This window comes from Oncorhynchus tshawytscha, linkage group LG10, assembly GCF_018296145.1.
Source record: "Oncorhynchus tshawytscha isolate Ot180627B linkage group LG10, Otsh_v2.0, whole genome shotgun sequence".
NCBI lineage: Eukaryota > Metazoa > Chordata > Actinopteri > Salmoniformes > Salmonidae > Oncorhynchus > Oncorhynchus tshawytscha.
Genome location: NC_056438.1, coordinates 9,423,289 through 9,442,681, shown reverse-complemented (window position 1 = coordinate 9,442,681; position 19,393 = coordinate 9,423,289). Strand labels below are relative to the sequence as shown.

The 19,393-nt window shown below is 52.6% G+C and overlaps 1 protein-coding gene across 8 annotated transcripts in view; it reads right to left on the bottom strand.

The window, feature by feature from the left end:
- mark2b (MAP/microtubule affinity-regulating kinase 2b) overlaps positions 1–19,393 on the bottom strand; it is a 91,284-nt gene that overhangs the window by 22,914 nt on the left and 48,977 nt on the right. For 7 of the 8 annotated variants that reach the window (XM_042329385.1, XM_042329390.1, XM_042329386.1 and 4 more), the window contains 3 exons: positions 16,022–16,183; positions 4,797–4,915; positions 1,645–1,783 (listed from right to left, as the gene is read on the bottom strand). In XM_042329385.1, coding sequence (XP_042185319.1) covers positions 1,645–1,783; positions 4,797–4,915; positions 16,022–16,183 — 420 coding nt within the window. The remainder of the gene's footprint in view (positions 1–1,644; positions 1,784–4,796; positions 4,916–16,021; positions 16,184–19,393) is intronic. The other variant, XM_042329392.1, reaches the window with a different exon arrangement.

The following is a 19,393-nucleotide window of genomic DNA, read 5'->3' as shown; positions in this document are numbered from 1 at the left end:
TCACTGGGTAGGTAGAGGACAGGAGAGGGACTCACTGGGTAGGTAGAGGACAGGAGAGGGACTCACTGGGTAGGTAGAGGACAGGAGAGGGACTCACAGGGTAGGTAGAGGACAGGAGAGGGACTCACTGGGTAGGTAGAGGACAGGAGAGGGACTCACTGGGTAGGTAGAGGACAGGAGAGGGACTCACTGGGTAGATAGAGGACAGGAGAGGGACTCACTGGGTAGGTAGAGGACAGGAGAGGGACTCACTGGGTAGATAGAGGACAGGAGAGGGACTCACTGGGTAGGTAGAGGACAGGAGAGGGACTCACTGGGTAGGTAGAGGACAGGAGAGGGACTCACTGGGTAGGTAGAGGACAGGAGAGGGACTCACTGGGTAGGTAGAGGACAGGAGAGAGACAGGGTAGGTAGAGGACAGGAGAGAGACAGGGTAGGTAGAGGACAGGAGAGAGACAGGATAGGTAGAGGACAGGAGAGACAGGGTAGATAGAGGACAGGAGAGGGACTCACTGGGTAGGTAGAGGACAGGAGAGGGACTCACTGGGTAGGTAGAGGACAGGAGAGAGACAGGGTAGGTAGAGGACAGGAGAGAGACAGGGTAGGTAGAGGACAGGAGAGAGACAGGGTAGATAGAGGACAGGAGAGGGACTCACTGGGTAGGTAGAGGACAGGGGAGGGACTCACTGGGTAGGTAGAGGATAGGAGAGAGACAGGGTAGGTAGAGGACAGGAGAGGGACTCACTGGGTAGGTAGAGGACAGGAGAGGGACTCACTGGGTAGGTAGAGGACAGGAGAGGGACTCACTGGGTAGGTAGAGGACAGGAGAGGGACTCACTGGGTAGGTAGAGGACAGGAGAGGGACTCACTGGGTAGGTAGAGGACAGGGGGAGGGACTCACTGGGTAGGTAGAGGATAGGGGAGGGACTCACTGGGTAGGTAGAGGACAGGAGAGAGACAGGGTAGGTAGAGGACAGGAGAGGGACTCACTGGGTAGGTAGAGGACAGGAGAGAGACTCACTGGGTAGGTAGAGGACAGGAATGAGACAGGGTAGGTAGAGGACAGGAGAGAGACAGGGTAGGTAGAGGACCGGAATGAAACAGGGTAGGTAGAGGACCGGAATGAGACAGGGTAGGTAGAGGACAGGAGAGAGACAGGGTAGGTAGAGGACCGGAATGAGACAGGGTAGGTAGAGGACAGGAATGAGACAGGGTAGGTAGAGGACAGGAGAAGGACTCACAGGGTAGGTAGAGGACAGGAGAGGTGATGTCATTCAGAATTAAAGACCTGATGATAACCACCTATCTGTGTGTATGCCATGTGTCCAGTCAGTCAGTCAGTCCGTCAGGTCAGTCTGTCTGTCTGTCTGTCCAGTCTGTCTGTCTGTCCAGTCAGTCTGTCTGTCAGTCAGTCAGGTCAGTCAGTCTGTTCAGTCAGTCTGTCCGGTCAGTCAGTCAGGTCAGTCAGTCTGTTCAGTCAGTCTGTCCGGTCAGTCAGTCAAAACCCTCCATTACCTTTACCCACCTAACCCCAGACTACCTCCCTCCCCTTCTCTCCCCTCCTCTCTCACTCACCAACCCCATTTTCTCCATTTCATCTCAACTTTGTCCTCCGCTCCACCTCCCTCCTCCACCTTGTCTCACCTGCGTACGAATTTGGAGGTGAACTTGGAGAAGATACCGGTGGCCCCAGGCCTTCTGGTCTGGCTGTTGCCGTGGCTGAGGGAGGGGGAGACTGGCGCCCCCGGAGAACCCTGCTGGTCTCTGGCACCTCTCTGCTGTCCTGTGAGAGGGAGGGAGGGAAGTTAGAAAAGTGGCTGAGGGAGGGGGAGCCCCGCAGTAAGGAGAACCCTGCTGGTCTCTGGCACCTCTCTGCCGACCGTCCCAGTTAGAGGCCACTCTCTGCTGACCGTCCCAGTTAGAGGCCCCTCTCTGCCGACCGTCCCAGTTAGAAATAAAAACATTTAAACTGACAGCGCCACCAGCAGCACAGCAGATGAGTGTGATGCAAGACGACACTGACAGAGAACCAGAGAGAACCAGAATACCAGAAAACCACAGAGTACCAGAGAACCACAGAGTACCAGATAAGCACAGAGAACCAGAGAGACACAGAGAACCACAGAGTACCAGAGAACCACAGAGTACCACAAAGAACCACAAAGAACCAGAGAACCACAAAGAACCACAGAGTACCAGAGAACCACAGAGTAACACAAAGAACCAGAGAACCACAAAGAACCAGAGAACCACAAAGAACCAGAGAAGCACAGAGAACCATTGAGAACCAGAGAACCACAGAGTACCAGAGAGAACCACAGAGAACCACAGAGTACCTGAGAGAGTATCAGAGAACCAGAGAAGCACAGAGAACCACAGAGTACCAGAGAGAGTATCAGAGAACCACAGAGTACCAGAGAGAGTATCAGAGAACCACAGAGTACCAGAGAGAGTATCAGAGAACCACAGAGTACCAGAGAACCACAGAGTACCAGAGAACCACAGAGTACCAGAGAACCAGAGAGTATCAGAGTACCAGAGAGAGTATCAGAGAACCACAGAGTATCAGAGAACCAGAGAAGCACAGAGAACCACAGAGTACCAGAGAGAGTATCAGAGAACCACAGAGTACCAGAGAGAGTATCAGATAACCACATAGTACCAGAGAACCACAGAGTACCAGAGAACCACAGAGTACCAGAGAACCACAGAGTATCAGAGAACCAGAGAGTATCAGAGTACCAGAGAGAGTATTAGAGTACCAGAGAGAGTATCAGAGAACCAGAGAAGCACAGAGAACCACAGAGTACCAGAGAGAGTATCAGAGAACCACAGAGTACCAGAGAGAGTACCAGAGAACCACAGAGTACCAGAGAACCACAGAGTACCAGAGAGTATCAGAGTACCAGAGAGAGTATCAGAGAACCAGAGTACAAGAGAGTATCAGAGAACCACAGAGTACCAGAGAGAGTATCAGAGAACCACAGAGTACCAGAGAACCAGAGTACCAGAGAACCAGAGAGTATCAAAGAACCAGAGAGTATCAGAGTACCAGAGAGAGTATCAGAGAACCAGAGTACCAGAGAGAGTATCAGAGAACCACAGAGTACCAGAGAGAGTATCAGAGAACCACCGAGTACCAGAGAGAGTATCAGAGAACCACCGAGTACCAGAGAGAGTATCAGAGAACCACCAAGTACCAGAGAGAGTATCAGAGAACCACAGAGTACCAGAGAACCACAGAATACCAGAGAACCAGAGAGTATCAGAGTACCAGAGAGAGTATCAGAGAACCACAGAGTATCAGAGAACCACAGAGTATCAGAGAACCACAGAGTATCAGAGAACCACAGAGTACCAGAGAACCACAGAGTACCAGAGAACCAGAGAGTACCAGAGTACCAGAGAACCAGAGAGTATCAGAGTATCAGAGAACCAGAGTACCAGAGAGAGTATCAGAGAACCACAGAGTACCAGAGAGGGTATCAGAGAACCACAGAGTACCAGAAAGAGTATCAGAGAACCACAGAGTACCAGAGAGAGTATCAGAGAACCACCGAGTACCAGAGAGAGTATCAGTGAACCACAGCGTACCAGAGGTACTGATCATTAAAGATCCCATGAGACATATCATAAGAGTAGGGGTATTAACCCCGGTGTCCTGGCTAAATTCCCAATCTGGCCCTCAAACCATCATGGTCACCAAATCATCCTCAGGCTCATTCATCTCCTCTCCACTGTAACTATTCCCCAGGTCGTTGCTGTAAATGAGAATGTGTTCTCAGTCAACTTACCTGGTAAAATAACAGAAAAATAAGAGTACCACAGAGAACCAGAGTACCACAGAAAACCACAGAGTACCAGAGAACCATTGAGTACCAGAGAGAACCAGAGTTCCACAGAAAACCAGAGTACCAGAGTACCACAGAATATCAGAGAGTACCAGAGAACCAGAGTATCACAGAAAACTGGAGAACCAGAGAGTACCAGAGAACCACACAGAACCAGAGAACCAGAGAGTACCAGAGAACCAGAGTATCACAGAAAACCGGAGAACCAGAGAGTACCAGAGAGTACCAGAGAACCACACAGAACCAGAGAACCAGAGAGTACCAGAGAACCACAGAGTACCAGAGAAGCACAGAGCTTCTACACCTGCATTGCTTGCTGTTTGGGGTTTTAGGCTGGGTTTCTGTACAGCACTTTGAGATATCAGCTGATGTACGAAGGGGTATATAAATAAATACATTTGATTTGATTTACCAGAGAACCAGAGAGTACCAGAGAACCACAGACTACCAGAGAACCAAAGAGTACCAGAGAACCACACAGTACCAGAGAACCACAGAGTACCAGAGAACCAGAGTACCACAGAGTACCAGAGAACCAGAGTACCAGAGAACCACAGAGTACCAGAGAACCACAGAGTACCAGAGAACCAGAGTACCAGAGTAACCAGAGTACCAGAGAACCAGAGTACCAGAGTACCAGAGAACCAGAGTACCAGAGAACCAGAGTACTAGAGTACCACAGAGTACCAGAGTACCAACCACAGAGTACCAGAGAACCACAGAGTCCCAGAGAACCACAGAGTACCAGAGTACCAGAGAACCACAGAGTACCAGAGAACCAGAGTACCAGAGTACCAGAGTACCAGAGAACCACAGAGTACCAGAGTACCAGAGTACCAGAGAACCACAGAGAACCAGAGAACCACGGTGTGCTTCAGTAGCTTCAACCTGATCGCCGCGGAGCTGGAACAGCGTGTGGGGAAGTATAATAACATGTAATATTACCTGCGTGGAAGGTGCTGCGGATGGCCACCCCCCGGGAGAAGTTGGTCCGGTCCGTCACCGCGGAGCTGCTGATGTTGTGGGCTGAGGGGGACGCGCCAGGTGGTCTCTGGTGGGGAGTGCTGTTAGGAGACGGAGAGAGGTGAAGACGGGGAGGAGGAGATGGAGGGGTGGATTAGAGTAGTGAACTTGTATATAAACATTTGGATCGCACACACACACACACACACACACACACACACACACACACACACACACACACACACACACACACACACACACACACACACACACACACACACACACACACACACACACACACACACACACACACACCACACACACAAACAGAATGTAGAATAATGGGGCAGCAGGTAGCCTTGTGGTGGAGCATTGGGCCAGTAACCGAAAGGTTGCTTGAATCGAATCCCCGAGCTGACAAGGTAAAAATCTGTTGTTCTGTCCCTGAACAAGGCAGTTAACCCACTGCTCCTAGACCCATCATTGTAAATAGGGATTTGTTCTTAACCGACTTGCCTCGTTAAATTAAAAATAATAATGGCTGCTACCCTCCAACGTTGGTCAGAGCCAAGTCCTTCACACCCGTGGTGCCAAATCTATTACTATGATGGAGGGGTAGACTGGAACGGGATAAATAGGTCTCTGTCCCAGTGTGGGAGTGTGTGTGTCCCCAGAGTGTGAGTGCTTGTGTGTGTCCCCAGAGTGTGAGTGCTTGTGTGTGTCCCCAGAGTGTGAGTGCTTGTGTGTGTCCCCAGAGTGTGAGTGCTTGTGTGTGTCCCCAGAGTGTGAGTGCTTGTGTGTGTCCCCAGAGTGTGAGTGCTTGTGTGTGTCCCCAGAGTGTGAGTGCTTGTGTGTGTCCCCAGAGTGTGTGTGCTTGTGTGTGTCCCCAGAGTGTGTGTGCTTGTGTGTGTCCCCAGAGTGTGTGTGCTTGTGTCTGTCCCCAGAGTGTGTGTGCTTGTGTCTGTCCCCAGAGTGTGTGTGTGTGTCTGTCCCCAGAGTGTGTGTGTGTCTGTCCCCAGAGTGTGTGTGTGTGTCTGTCCCCAGAGTGTGTGTGTGTGTCTGTCCCCAGAGTGTGTGTGTGTGTGTCTGTCCCCAGAGTGTGTGTGTGTCTGTCCCCAGAGTGTGTGTGTGTGTCTGTCCCCAGAGTGTGTGTGTGTCTGTCCCCAGAGTGTGTGTATGTCTGTCCCCAGAGTGTGTGTGTGTCTGTCCCCAGAGTGTGTGTATGTCTGTCCCCAGAGTGTGTGTGTGTCTGTCCCCAGAGTGTGTGTGTGTCTGTCCCCAGAGTGTGTGTGTGTCTGTCCCCAGTGTGTGTGTGTCTGTCCCCAGAGTGTGTGTGTGTCTGTCCCCAGAGTGTGTGTGTGTGTGTGTGTCTGTCCCCAGAGTGTGTGTGTGTCTGTGTGTGTGTGTCTGTCCCCAGAGTGTGTGTGTGTCTGTCCCCAGAGTGTGTGTGTGTGTGTGTCTTCCCCAGAGTGTGTGTATGTCTGTCCCCAGAGTGTGTGTGTGTGTCTGTCCCCAGAGTGTGTGTGTGTCTGTCCCCAGAGTGTGTGTGTGTCTGTCCCCAGAGTGTGTGTGTGTCTGTCCCCAGAGTGTGTGTGTGTCTGTCCCCAGAGTGTGTGTGTGTGTCTGTCCCCAGAGTGTGTGTGTGTCTGTCCCCAGAGTGTGTGTGTGTATCTGTCCCCAGAGTGTGTGTGTGTATCTGTCCCCAGAGTGTGTGTGTGTATCTGTCCCCAGAGTATGTGTGTGTATCTGTCCCCAGAGTGTGTGTGTGTGTCTGTCCCCAGAGTGTGTGTGTGTCTGTCCCCAGTGTGTGTGTCTCCTGATGTTTAGATAATCCACAAAGCCATCAGAGCTGTTGTTTGGGGTCAGAGAGAGATCAAGTCAGTAAGCACACCTGAACACACACACACACCTGCCCACACACACTGAACACACACACACACACCTGCTCACACACACTGAACACACACACACACCTGCTCACACACACACCTGCTCACACACACTGAACACACACACACACACCTGCCCACACACACTGAACACACACACACACACCTGCTCACACACACTGAACACACACACACCTGCTCACACACACACACACTGAACACACACACACTGAACACACTGAACACACCACACCCACACACACTGAACACACACACACACACCTGCCCACAAACACTGAACACACACACTGAACACACACCTGCTCACACACACTGAACACACACCTGCTCACACACACTGAACACACACACACACACCTGCTCACAAACACTGAACACACACACTGAACACACACCTGCCCACACACACTGAACACACACACACCTGCTCACACACACACACCTGCCCACACACACACACCTGCTCACACACACACTGAACACACACACACACACACCTGCCCACACACACTGAACACACACACACACTGAACACACACACACACACACACCTGCCCACACACACTGAACACACACACACACACACACCTGCTCACACACACTGAACACACACACACACACTGAACACACACACACCTGCTCACACACACACACTGCCCACACCCACACCCACACACACACACACACACACACACACACACGAGGTAAGCCTGGGCTGTGTTCAGTAGGTACAAAACGATACAAACATTAAAACTAAACAATAAGAACAACTAATTGAGTCTTATTTGTATTATTTTATCAACAGTTTTCTTGTGTTTTGTGCGTTCTGTACCCTGCGTTGTTAAGGGGTCTCCGGGAAACAACCTGACAGAACTGCACTGCACACAGACACACACTGTGTAGTGTATTATGGACAACACAAGTCTACATCCCAAACGTGTTATATATTTCCTACTGTGGTAGTTGGTATATATGAAATATGTGCAACTCCAGCAGTGGCCTATCGGTATCGAGTTATTAGGTACACCCCCCCGCTCACGAAAATGGTTTGCTCCTACAGACAGTGAGTCACGTGGCTGTGGCTCGCTATATAAAGCAGGCAGACAGGCATCGAGACATTCAGTTACTGTTGGATTGGACGTTAGAAAGAGTAAACCAGTGACCGAAGCCACTGAGCGTGGTATAGGGCGCCTGATCCAGTATCTCAGAAACGGCCACCTGGGCTTTTCACGCACGACAGCGTCTTTACAGAGAATGGTGCAACAAACAACAGTCAGCAGCCTTCCTGTGGGTGAAAACATCTTGTTGATGAGAGAGGTCAAAGGAGAATGGCTAGAACAAACTAACAGGAAGTCCACAAACAGACACATAACGGGGCAGAACAACAGTGGTGTGCAGAACGGCATCTCGGAACGCACAAGTGGTCGGTCCTTGTCCTGGATGAGCTGTTGCAGCAGACCACCACACCGGGTTCCACATCAGATAAAAACAAGCAGGAGCGGCTCCAGCCACCGACACTGGACCACTGAGGAGCGGTAAAACATGGCCCGGTCCGATGAATCCCGGTTCCTGTTGCGTCAAGCTGATGGCAGTAAGGATCTGGACCACTGAGGAGTGGTAAAACATGGCCCGGTCCGATGAATCCCGGTTCCTGTTGCGTCAAGCTGATGGCAGTAAGGATCTAGACCACTGAGGAGTGGTAAAACATGGCCCGGTCCGATGAATCCCGGTTCCTGTTGCGTCAAGCTGATGGCAGTAAGGATCTGGACCACTGAGGAGTGGTAAAACATGGCCCGGTCCGATGAATCCCGGTTCCTGTTGCGTCAAGCTGATGGCAGTAAGGATCTGGACCACTGAGGAGTGGTAAAACATGGCCCGGTCCGATGAATCCTGGTTCCTGTTGCGTCAAGCTGATGGCAGTAAGGATCTGACGTAAGAAGCATGAGTCCATGGACCCATCCTGCCTGGTGAGAACAGTACAGGCTGCGGGCGGTGGTGTAGTTTCTGCAATTCTACACGTTTTAAAAATGAGAGAGAAAACTTTACTGTGTTAAAGCCCAGTGCAAGCCCCGTTTCTGTAGGTAGACGTTTTCTACCGCCACGGTCGGATAATGAAGTTATATCTACCACAGTCATACAGGCCTACCGCTACAGTCGGATAATGAAGTTATATCTACCACAGTCATACAGGCCTACCGCTACAGTCGGATAATGAAGTTATATCTACCACAGTCATACAGGCCTACCACTACAGTCGGATAATGAAGTTATATCTACCACGGTAATATAGGTCTACCGCTACGGTCGGATAATGAAGTTATATCTACCACAGTCATACAGGCCTACCGCTACAGTCAAATAATGAAGTTATATCTACCACAGTCATACAGGCCTACCACTACAGTCGGATAATGAAGTTATATCTACCACAGTCATACAGGCCTACCGCTACAGTCGGATAATGAAGTTATATCTACCACGGTCATACAGGCCTACCGCTACAGTCGGATAAGGAAGTTATATCTACCACGGTCATACAGGCCTACCGCTACAGTCGGATAATGAAGTTATATCTACCACAGTCATACAGGCCTACCACTACAGTCGGATAATGAAGTTATATCTACCACGGTCATACAGGCCTACCACTACAGTCGAATAATGAAGTTATATCTACCACAGTCATACAGGCCTACCGCTACAGTCGGATAATGAAGTTATATCTACCACAGTCATACAGGCCTACCGCTACAGTCGGATAATGAAGTTATATCTACCACAGTCATACAGGCCTACCGCTACAGTCGAATAATGAAGTTATATCTACCACAGTCATACAGGCCTACCGCTACAGTCGGATAATGAAGTTATATCTACCACAGTCATACAGGCCTACCACTACAGTCGGATAATGAAGTTATATCTACCACAGTCATACAGGCCTACCACTACAGTCGGATAATGAAGTTATATCTACCACAGTCATACAGGCCTACCACTACAGTCGAATAATGAAGTTATATCTACCACGGTAATATAGGCCTACCGCTACAGTCGGATAATGAGGGGACACTACGGCTTTTTAAAATGCCAACAAGACACAAAAACCTTTTCTGTTGACAGTTTCGAAGCGCCACTGAACGGGTCCTTTACTTGGCATGTATATGAATGGTGCTTCTGAAGCTGGACTAACGTCCACCTCTAGGCATTAAAGGATGCACATTTTTCCAAATAAAATTCAGATTTTGCATTTTCGTAGCAGGTTAGGAGAACTTCCGCAGTAGGTTGACAAAAGCTGGATCCCTTCTAGCCATGACTATCACTAGGTGACCAGAACTGTCAATCAAATAATCTCTAATAATAATAATAATTTTGCACGCCCAATTTTTCAGTTTTTGATTTGTTAAAAAAGTTTGAAATATCCAATAAATGTCGTTCCACTTCATGATTGTGTCCCACTTGTTGTTGATTCTTCACAAAAAAATACAGTTTTATATCTTTATGTTTGAAGCCTGAAATGTGGCAAAGGGTCGCAAAGTTCAAGGGGGCCGAATACTTTCGCAAGGCACTGTATTAATTAAGGAACAACTAACTTTACAAGACTCACGCTACTCCTTTCAGCCACAGCAACACAGCAGCAATGACAAAAGGCCCAACTGACTGGAATAATGTTTCCTACACAAATCAGGGCATTAAAAACAAATCACACAGTGAATTTAAGAAATAGGTTTTTCAAATGTTCAGAACAAACTGTAAGCTAATAGAAACATCACCATGTTAAGATATTAGTAAATATGTATATATTATTTCGGTACTTAGTTGTATTAGTAATTGTAGCAGAGGTTCAAATATATATTTGGACACTTGAAAACGAGATTGTGCACATCAAGAGATTTCATTCTTCAAAATGTCAAATGAGATAAATGCTACGGTACGACTGGGTCAATCTGGCATTGGTTGGGTGAGAGGACAGATATTACAACATGGAAGCATGGATCATTCAGTCAGAAAACTCCCTCCCTTCACAAACCATCATCCCGTTCACTCTCTCAGGCTCTTTCTCAATCATATTGTCTCAATTGCTTGCATCCTATCTCCTCGTCTTCTCCTGAAAACCCAATGGAGAAGAAGGTCAGAGGAGGTGAGGACCTTCTCCAATATGGTTGAGGAGGTGGGGACCTTCTCCATTATGGTTGAGGAGGTGGGGACCTTCTCCAATATGGTTGAGGAGGTGGGGACCTTCTCCAATATGGTTGAGGAGGTGGGGACCTTCTCCAATATGGTTGAGGAGGTGGGGACCTTCTCCAATATGGTTGAGGAGGTGGGGACCTTCTCCATTATGGTTGAGGAGGTGGGGACCTTCTCCAATATGGTTGAGGAGGTGGGGACCTTCTCCAATATGGTTGAGGAGGTGGGGACCTTCCCCAATATGGTTGAGGAGGTGGGGACCTTCTCCAATATGGTTGAGGAGGTGGGGACCTTCTCCAATATGGTTGAGGAGGTGGGGACCTTCTCCAATATGGTTGAGGTACCTTCTCAATATGGGGGGGACCTTCTTCAATATGGTTGAGGAGGTGGTGACATTCTCCAATATGGTTGAGGAGGTGGGGACCAATATGGTTTGGGGACCTTCTCCAATATGGTTGAGGAGGTGGGGACCTTCTCCAATATGGTTGAGGAGGTGGGGACCTTCTCCAATATGGTTGAGGATGGGACCTTCTCCATTATGGTTGAGGAGGTGGGGACCTTCTCCAATATGGTTGAGGAGGTGGGGACCTTCTCCATTATGGTTGAGGAGGTGGGGACCTTCTCCATTATGGTTGAGGAGGTGGGGACCTTCTCCATTATGGTTGAGGAGGTGGGGACCTTCTCCAATATGGTTGAGGAGGTGGGGACCTTCTCCAATATGGTTGAGGAGGTGGGGACCTTCTCCAATATGGTTGAGGGGTGGGGACCTTCTCCAATATGGTTGAGGAGGTGGGGACCTTCTCCAATATGGTTGAGGAGGTGGGGACCTTCTCCAATATGGTTGAGGAGGTGGGGACCTTCTCCATTATGGTTGAGGAGGTGGGGACCTTCTCCAATATGGTTGAGGAGGTGGGGACTTTCTCCAATATGGTTGAGGAGGTGGGGACCTTCTCCAATATGGTTGAGGATGGGACCTTCTCCAGTATGGTTGAGGAGGTGGGGACCTTCTCCAATATGGTTGAGGAGGTGGGGACCTTCTCCAATATGGTTGAGGAGGTGGGGACCTTCTCCAATATGGTTGAGGAGGTGGGGACCTTCTCCAATATGGTTGAGGATGGGGACCTTCTCCATTATGGTTGAGGAGGTGGGGACCTTCTCCAATATGGTTGAGGAGGTGGGGACCTTCTCCATTATGGTTGAGGAGGTGGGGACCTTCTCCATTATGGTTGAGGAGGTGGGGACCTTCTCCATTGTGGTTGAGGTGGGGACCTTCTCCATTGTGGGAGGTGGGGACCTTCTCCAATATGGTTGAGGAGGTGGGGACCTTCTCCAATATGGTTGAGGAGGTGGGGACCTTCTCCAATATGGTTGAGGGGTGGGGACCTTCTCCAATATGGTTGAGGAGGTGGGGACCTTCTCCAATATGATTGAGGAGGTGGGGACCTTCTCCAATATGGTTGAGGAGGTGGGGACCTTCTCCATTATGGTTGAGGAGGTGGGGACCTTCTCCAATATGGTTGAGGAGGTGGGGACCTTCTCCAATATGGTTGAGGAGGTGGGGACCTTCTCCAATATGGTTGAGGATGGGACCTTCTCCATTATGGTTGAGGAGGTGGGGACCTTCTCCAATATGGTTGAGGAGGTGGGGACCTTCTCCAATATGGTTGAGGAGGTGGGGACCTTCTCCAATATGGTTGAGGAGGTGGGGACCTTCTCCAATATGGTTGAGGAGGTGGGGACCTTCTCCAATATGGTTGAGGAGGTGGGGACCTTCTCCAATATGGTTGAGGAGGTGGGGACCTTCTCCAATATGGTTGAGGGGGTGGGGACCTTCTCCAATATGGTTGAGGAGGTGGGGACCTTCTCCAATATGGTTGAGGAGGTGGGGACCTTCTCCAATATGGTTGAGGATGGGACCTTCTCCATTATGGTTGAGGAGGCGAGGAATCACCAAAAGACAAATTGAGAAAGAGCACACCAAAGGTAAATACATTTCCCACTGTCCCTCCCTCCTTCTCCACTGTCCCTCCCTCCCTCCTTCTCCACTGTCCGTCCCTCCCTCCCTCCCTCCCTCCTTCTCCACTGTCCCTCCCTCCCTCCTTCTCCACTGTCCCTCCCTCCCTCCCTCCTTCTCCACTGTCCCTCCCTCCCTCCTTCTCCACTGTCCCTCCCACCCTCCCTCCTTCTCCACTGTCCCTCCCACCCTCCCTCCTTCTCCACTGTCCCAACTTCCCTCCTTCCTTCTCCACTGTCCCAACTTCCCTCCCTCCTTCTCCACTGTCCCTCCCTCCCTCCCTCCTTCTCCACTGTCCCTCCCTCCCTCCCACCTTCTCCACTGTCCCTCCCTCCCTCCTTCTCCTCTGTCCCTCCCTCCCTCCCTCCTCCACTGTCCCTCCCTCCCTCCTTCTCCACTGTCCCAGCTTCCATCCCTCCTTCTCCACTGTCCCTCCCTCCCTCGATCCTTCTCCACTGTCCCTCCCTCCCTACCTCCTTCTCCACTGTCCCTCCCTCCCTCCCTCCTTCTCCACTGTCCCAACTTCCCTCCCTCCTTCTCCACTGTCCCAACTTCCCTCCCTACTTCTCCACTGTCCCTCCCTCCCTCCTTCTCCACTGTCCCTCCCTCCCTCCTTCTCCACTGTCCCTCCCTCCTCCCCTCTCCACTGTCCCTCCCTCCCTCCCTCCTTCTCCACTGTCCCTCCCTCCCTCCTTCTCCACTGTCCCTCCCTCCTTCTCCACTGTCCCAACTTCCCTCCTTCTCCCTTCCTTCCCTCCTCCTTCTCCACTGTCCCTCCCTCCCTCCTTCTCCACTGTCCCTCCCTCCCTCCTTCTCCACTGTCCCTCCCTCCTTCTCCACTGTCCCTCCCTCCCTCCCTCCTTCTCCACTGTCCCTCCCTCCCTCCTTCTCCACTGTCCCTCCCTCCCCCCCTCCTTCTCCACTGTCCCACCCTCCCTCCTTCTCCACTGTCCTACCTTCCCTCCCTCCTTCTCCACTGTCCCACCCTCTCTCCTTCTCCACTGTCCCTCCCCTCCCTCCTTCTCCACTGTCCCTCCCCACTGTCCCTCCCTCTCTCTCCACTGTCCATCCCACCTTTCCACTGTCCCTCCCTCCCCCCACCTTCCCTCCTCCCTCCCTCCTTCTCCACTGTCCCACCCTCCCTCCTTCTCCCTTCTCCACTGTCCCTCCCTCCTTCTCCACTGTCCCTCCCTCCCTTCTTCTCCACTGTCCCTCCCTCCCTCCCTCCTTCTCCACTGTCCCTCCCTCCCTCCCTTCTCCACTGTCCCAACTTCCCTCCCCCTCCTTCCTTCTCCACTGTCCCTCCCCTCCCCTCCCCCACTGTCCCTCCCTCCCTCCTTCTCCACTGTCCCTCCCTCCTTCTCCACTGTCCCTCCCTCCCTCCCTCCTTCTCCACTGTCCCTCCCTCCCTCCTCCTTCTCCACTGTCCCTCCCTTTCTCCACTGTCCCTCCCTCCCCCCCTCCTTCTCCACTGTCCCACCCTCCCTCCTTCTCCACTCTCCCTCCCTCCTTCCCTGTCCCTCCCTCCCTCCTTCTCCACTGTCCCACCCTCTCTCCTTCTCCACTGTCCCACCCTCCCTCCTTCTCCACTGTCCCTCCCCACCTTCCCACTGTCCCTCCCTCTCCTCTCCAATGTCCATCCCACCTTTCCACTCCCTCCCTCCCTCCCCACCTTCCCACTGTCCCTCCCTCCCTCCTTCTCCACTGTCCCTCCCTCCCTCCTATCCACTGTCCATCCCACCTTTCCACTGTCCCTCCCTCCCCCCACCTTCCCACTGTCCCTCCCTCCCTCCTTCTCCACTGTCCCTCCCCCTCCCTCCTTCTCCACTGTCCCTCCCTCCTTCTCCACTGTCCCTTCCTTCCCTCCCTCCTTCCTTCTCCACTGTCCCTCCCCCTCCCTCCCTCCCTCCTTCTCCACTGTCCCTCCCTCCCTCCTTCTCCACTGTCCCTCCCTCCTTCTCCACTGTCCCCCTCCCTCCCACTGTCCCTCCCTCCCTCCCCACCTTCCCACTGTCCCACCCTCCCTCCTTCTCCACTGTCCCACCCTCCCTCCTTCTCCACTGTCCCACCTTCCCTCCCTCCTTCTCCACTGTCCCTCCCTCCTTCTCCACTGTCCCTCCCTCCCCCACCTTCCCTCCCTCATTCTCCACTGTCCCTCCCTCCCTCCCTCCCTCCTTCTCCACTGTCCCCCTGTCCCTCCCCTTCTCCACTGTCCCTCCCTCCCTCCCCTCCTTCCCCTCCCTCCCTCCCTCCACTCTCCCACTGTCCCTCCCTCCCTCCTTCTCCACTCCCTCCCTCCTTCTCCCTGTCCCTCCCTCCCTCCCCCTCCTTCTCCACTGTCCCACCTTCCCTCCCTCCTTCTCCACTGTCCCACCTTCCCTCCCTCCTTCTCCACTGTCCCACCTTCCCTCCCTCCTTCTCCACTGTCCCACCCTCCCTCTCCTTCTCCACTGTCCCACCTTCCCCTCTCTCCTTCTCCACTGTCCCACCCTCTCTCCTTCTCCACTGTCCCACCCTCCCTCCTTCTCCACTGTCCCACCTTCCCCCTCCTCCACTCCTTCTCCTTCTCCACTGTCCCACCCCCTCCTTCTCCACTCTCCTTCTCCACTGTCCCTCCTTCTCCACTCCCTCCTTCTCCCTCCCTCCTTCTCCACTGTCCCTCCCCACCTTCCCACTGTCCCTCCCGCTCTGTCCCTACACTGTCCCACCCTCCCTCCTTCTCCACTGTCCCACCTTCCCTCCCTCCTTCTCCACTGTCCCTCCCTCCCCACCTTCACTCCCTCCTTCTCCACTGTCCCTCCCCGCCTTCCCTCCCCCTCCCTCCCCACCGTCCCTCCCTCCCTCTCCACTCTCCTTTGTCCATCCCACTCTCCCCCTCCTGTCCCTCCCTCTCCTTTGTCCCTGCCTCCCTCTCCTTTGTCCATCCCTCCCTCTCTTTCCTCTCCTCTGTCCATCTCTCCACTCTTCCTGCTTCTGAAAAACCATCCTCAATTTCTCTTTCCATCCCCCTCGCTCTCCCTCCCTCTCTCCTCCAGACCCGGGGTTTCAGGGAGGGGGTCTAGCAGGGTGTAGTAAGGGGGTTAGAGGCCACTTGCCTGGGCCGGTGGTGCAGTGCGTGGAAGTCAGGGCCGTGAGGCGGACAGGGGTGGTTGGAGGTGGACAGGGACTTGTGTTGGCGGGGACGGGAGGAAGAGGAGGAAGAGGAGAGGATGGCAGCAGCAGACGAGGTGGAGGCTCGGGACCCGGGGGTGTTCAGGCTGGTAGGGGAAGGGGAGCGCCCGCCCGACACACACACACATGCATGACAGGAGTGTGTGAGGGCGGGCAGGGCGTGGATGGGATAAGCATGGTTAGGAGCAGCAAAACATAACACTATCAGCATAGGGGAGGGAGAGAAGGGGAGGGAGAGAAGGGGAGGGAGAGAGGGAGAGAAGGGGAGGGAGAGAAGGGGAGGGAGAGAAGGGGAGGGAGAGAAGGGGAGGGAGAGAAGGGGAGGGAGAGAAGGAGAGGGAGAGAAGGGAGAGGGAGAGAAGGAGAGGGAGAGAAGGGAGGGAGAAGGGGGGAGGGAGAGAAGGCGAGGGAGAAGGAGAGGGAGAGGGAGAGAAGGCGAGGGGGAGAGAAGGCGAGGGAGAGAAGGCGAGGGAGAGAAGGCGAGGGAGAGAAGGGGAGGGAGAGAAGGAGAGGGAGAGAAGGAGAGGGAGAGAAGGAGAGGGACAGAAGGAGAGGGACAGAAGGGGAGGGAGAGAAGGGGAGGGAGAGAAGGAGAGGGAGAAGGGGAGGGAGAGAAGGGGAGGGAGAGAAGGAGAGGGAGAGAAGGAGAGGGAGAGAAGGAGAGGGAGAGAAGGGGAGGGAGAGAAGGGGAGGGAGAGAAGGAGAGGGAGAGAAGGGGAGGGAGAGAAGGGGAGGGAGAGAAGGGAGGGAGAGAAGGAGGGAGAGAAGGAGAGGGAGAGAAGGGGAGGGAGAGAAGGGGAGGGAGAGAAGGGGAGGGAGAGAAGGGGAGGGAGAGAAGGGGAGGGAGAGAAGGGGAGGGAGAGAAGGAGAGGGAGAGAAGGGGAGGGAGAGAAGGGGAGGGAGAGAAGGCAAGGGGGAGAAGGGGAGGGAGAGAAGGAGAGGGAGAGAAGGGGAGGGGGAGAAGGGGAGGGAGAGAAGGAGAGGGAGAGAAGGAGAGGGACAGAAGGAGAGGGACAGAAGGGGAGGGAGAGAAGGGGAGGGAGAGAAGGCGAGGTAGAGAAGGCGGGAGGGAGAGAAGGCGGGAGGGAGAGAAGGAGAGGGAGAGAAGGAGAGAGGTGGGAAGGGTAAGCGAGGAAGAGAGAGGAGAAAGGGAGGGAGGAGGGGACAGGAGTAAAAGAGTAGAAATAGACTAACAAATACAGGGGAGCAGAAGTAGAGAGTTGTTGACAAGAGCTTAAACACACACACACACACACACACACACACACAGAGAGAAAGAGAGGAGGTTCAATGGAGGTCAAAGCAACAGACTGCTGATTACATAGTGACAGAACAGCCATACATAGCTAAAAGAAGAGGACCGACAGACAGACAGGGATTAGCATGGCTTGTGGTGGGGAAATAACTGTATTTATTCAGGCTGAGGACTGGAGGTTGTGTGTGTGAAGACTACTAGAGGCAGTCTGCAGATCTTTACAACACCACAGTTAATATTCCATCACTAATCCCTTTATACAGAGAGAGAGAGAGACACACAGACAGACAGAGAGATGGGAGGGGGAGAGGGAGGGGGGGGAAGGGAGGGAGGGGGAGAGAGGGGTGGAAGAGAGGGAGGGAGGGATGGGGGAGAGAGGGGTGGAAGAGAGGGAGGGAAGGATGGGGAGAGAGAGGGAGGGAGGGGGGGGAGGGAGAAGGGAAGAGGGAGAAGAGAGGGAGGGAGTGGGGAAGGGAGGGAGTGGGGAAGGGAGGGAGGACAACTCCACACTGTATTTAGGTTAATGACATGGGATGTGTCCAAAACGCCACCCTATTCTCTATATAGTGCACTACTTTAGACCAGAGCCCTATTCTCTATATAGTGCACTACTTTAGACCAGGGCCCTATTCCCTATATAGTGCACTACTTTAGACCAGGGCTGAAACCCTATTCCCTATATAGTGCACTACTTTAGACCAGGGCCCTATTCCCTATATAGTGCACTACTTTAGACCAGGGCCCACTATACAGCGGGTCGGGTGCCGTTTGGGACACACCCACGTATCAAATCAACATTGAAAGAGTCACTTAAATCCCTTTAAGTCTAATGACACCTTATTCCCTATATAGTGCACTACTATAGACCATGAGCCATGAAGGGTTAGTGCTCCATGGAGGGTTAGTGTTAGTGCTCCATGGAGGGTTAGTGTTAGTGCTCCATGGAGGGTTAGTGTTAGTGCTCCATGGAGGGTTAGTGCTCCATGAAGGGTTAGTGTTAGTGCTCCATGGAGGGTTAGTGTTAGTGCTCCATGGAGGGTTAGTGTTAGTGCTCCATGGAGGGTTAGTGTTAGTGCTCCATGGAGGGTTAGTGTTAGTGCTCCATGGAAGGTTAGTGTTAGTGCTCCATGAAGGGTGCTCCATGGAGGGTTAGTGCTCCATGGAGGGTTAGTGCTCCATGGAGGGTTAGTGTTAGTGCTCCATGGAGGGTTAGTGCTCCATGAAGGGTTAGTGTTAGTGCTCCATGGAGGGTTAGTGTTAGTGCTCCATGGAGGGTTTAGTGCTCCATGGAGGGTTAGTGTTAGTGCTCCATGGAGGGTTAGTGTTAGTGCTCCATGGAGGGTTAGGTTAGTGCTCCATGGAGTGGAGGGTTAGTGTTAGTGCTCCATGGAGGTTGGAGGGTTAGTGCTCCATGGAGGGTGGAGGGTTAGTGCTCCATGGAGGGGGTTAGTGCTCCATGGAGGGTTAGTGCTCCATGGAGGGTTAGTGCTCCATGGAGGGTTAGGTTAGTGCTCCATGGAGTGTTAGTGCTCCATGGAGGGTTAGTGTTAGTGCTCCATGGAGGGTTTAGTGCTCCATGGAGGGTTAGTGCTCCATGGAGGGTTAGTGCTCCATGGAGGGTTGGTGCTCCATGGAGGGTTAGTGTTAGTGCTCCATGGAGGGTTAGTGTTAGTGCTCCATGGAGGGTTAGTGTTAGTGCTCCATGGAGGGTTAGTGCTCCATGGAGGGTTAGTGCTCCATGGAGGGTTAGTGCTCCATGGAGGGTTAGTGTTCCATGGAGGGTTAGTGTTCCATGGAGGGTTAGTGCTCCATGGAGGGTTAGTGTTCCATGGAGGGTCAGGGAATAAGGTGTCATTTAAATGATGAAGCCTGATAACCAGGGCGGAGAGCACTTCCACATTAGGTGAAACATACAATTCATAGATTTACAATCAAAACATTTTATTAGAATAATTTTAAAACGTGTCTGTTTAAGATGCTCATTTTATAACAGCGACGTCAAGTGAAGTAAACTATTCAAAATAATGTGATTTGATTTTGA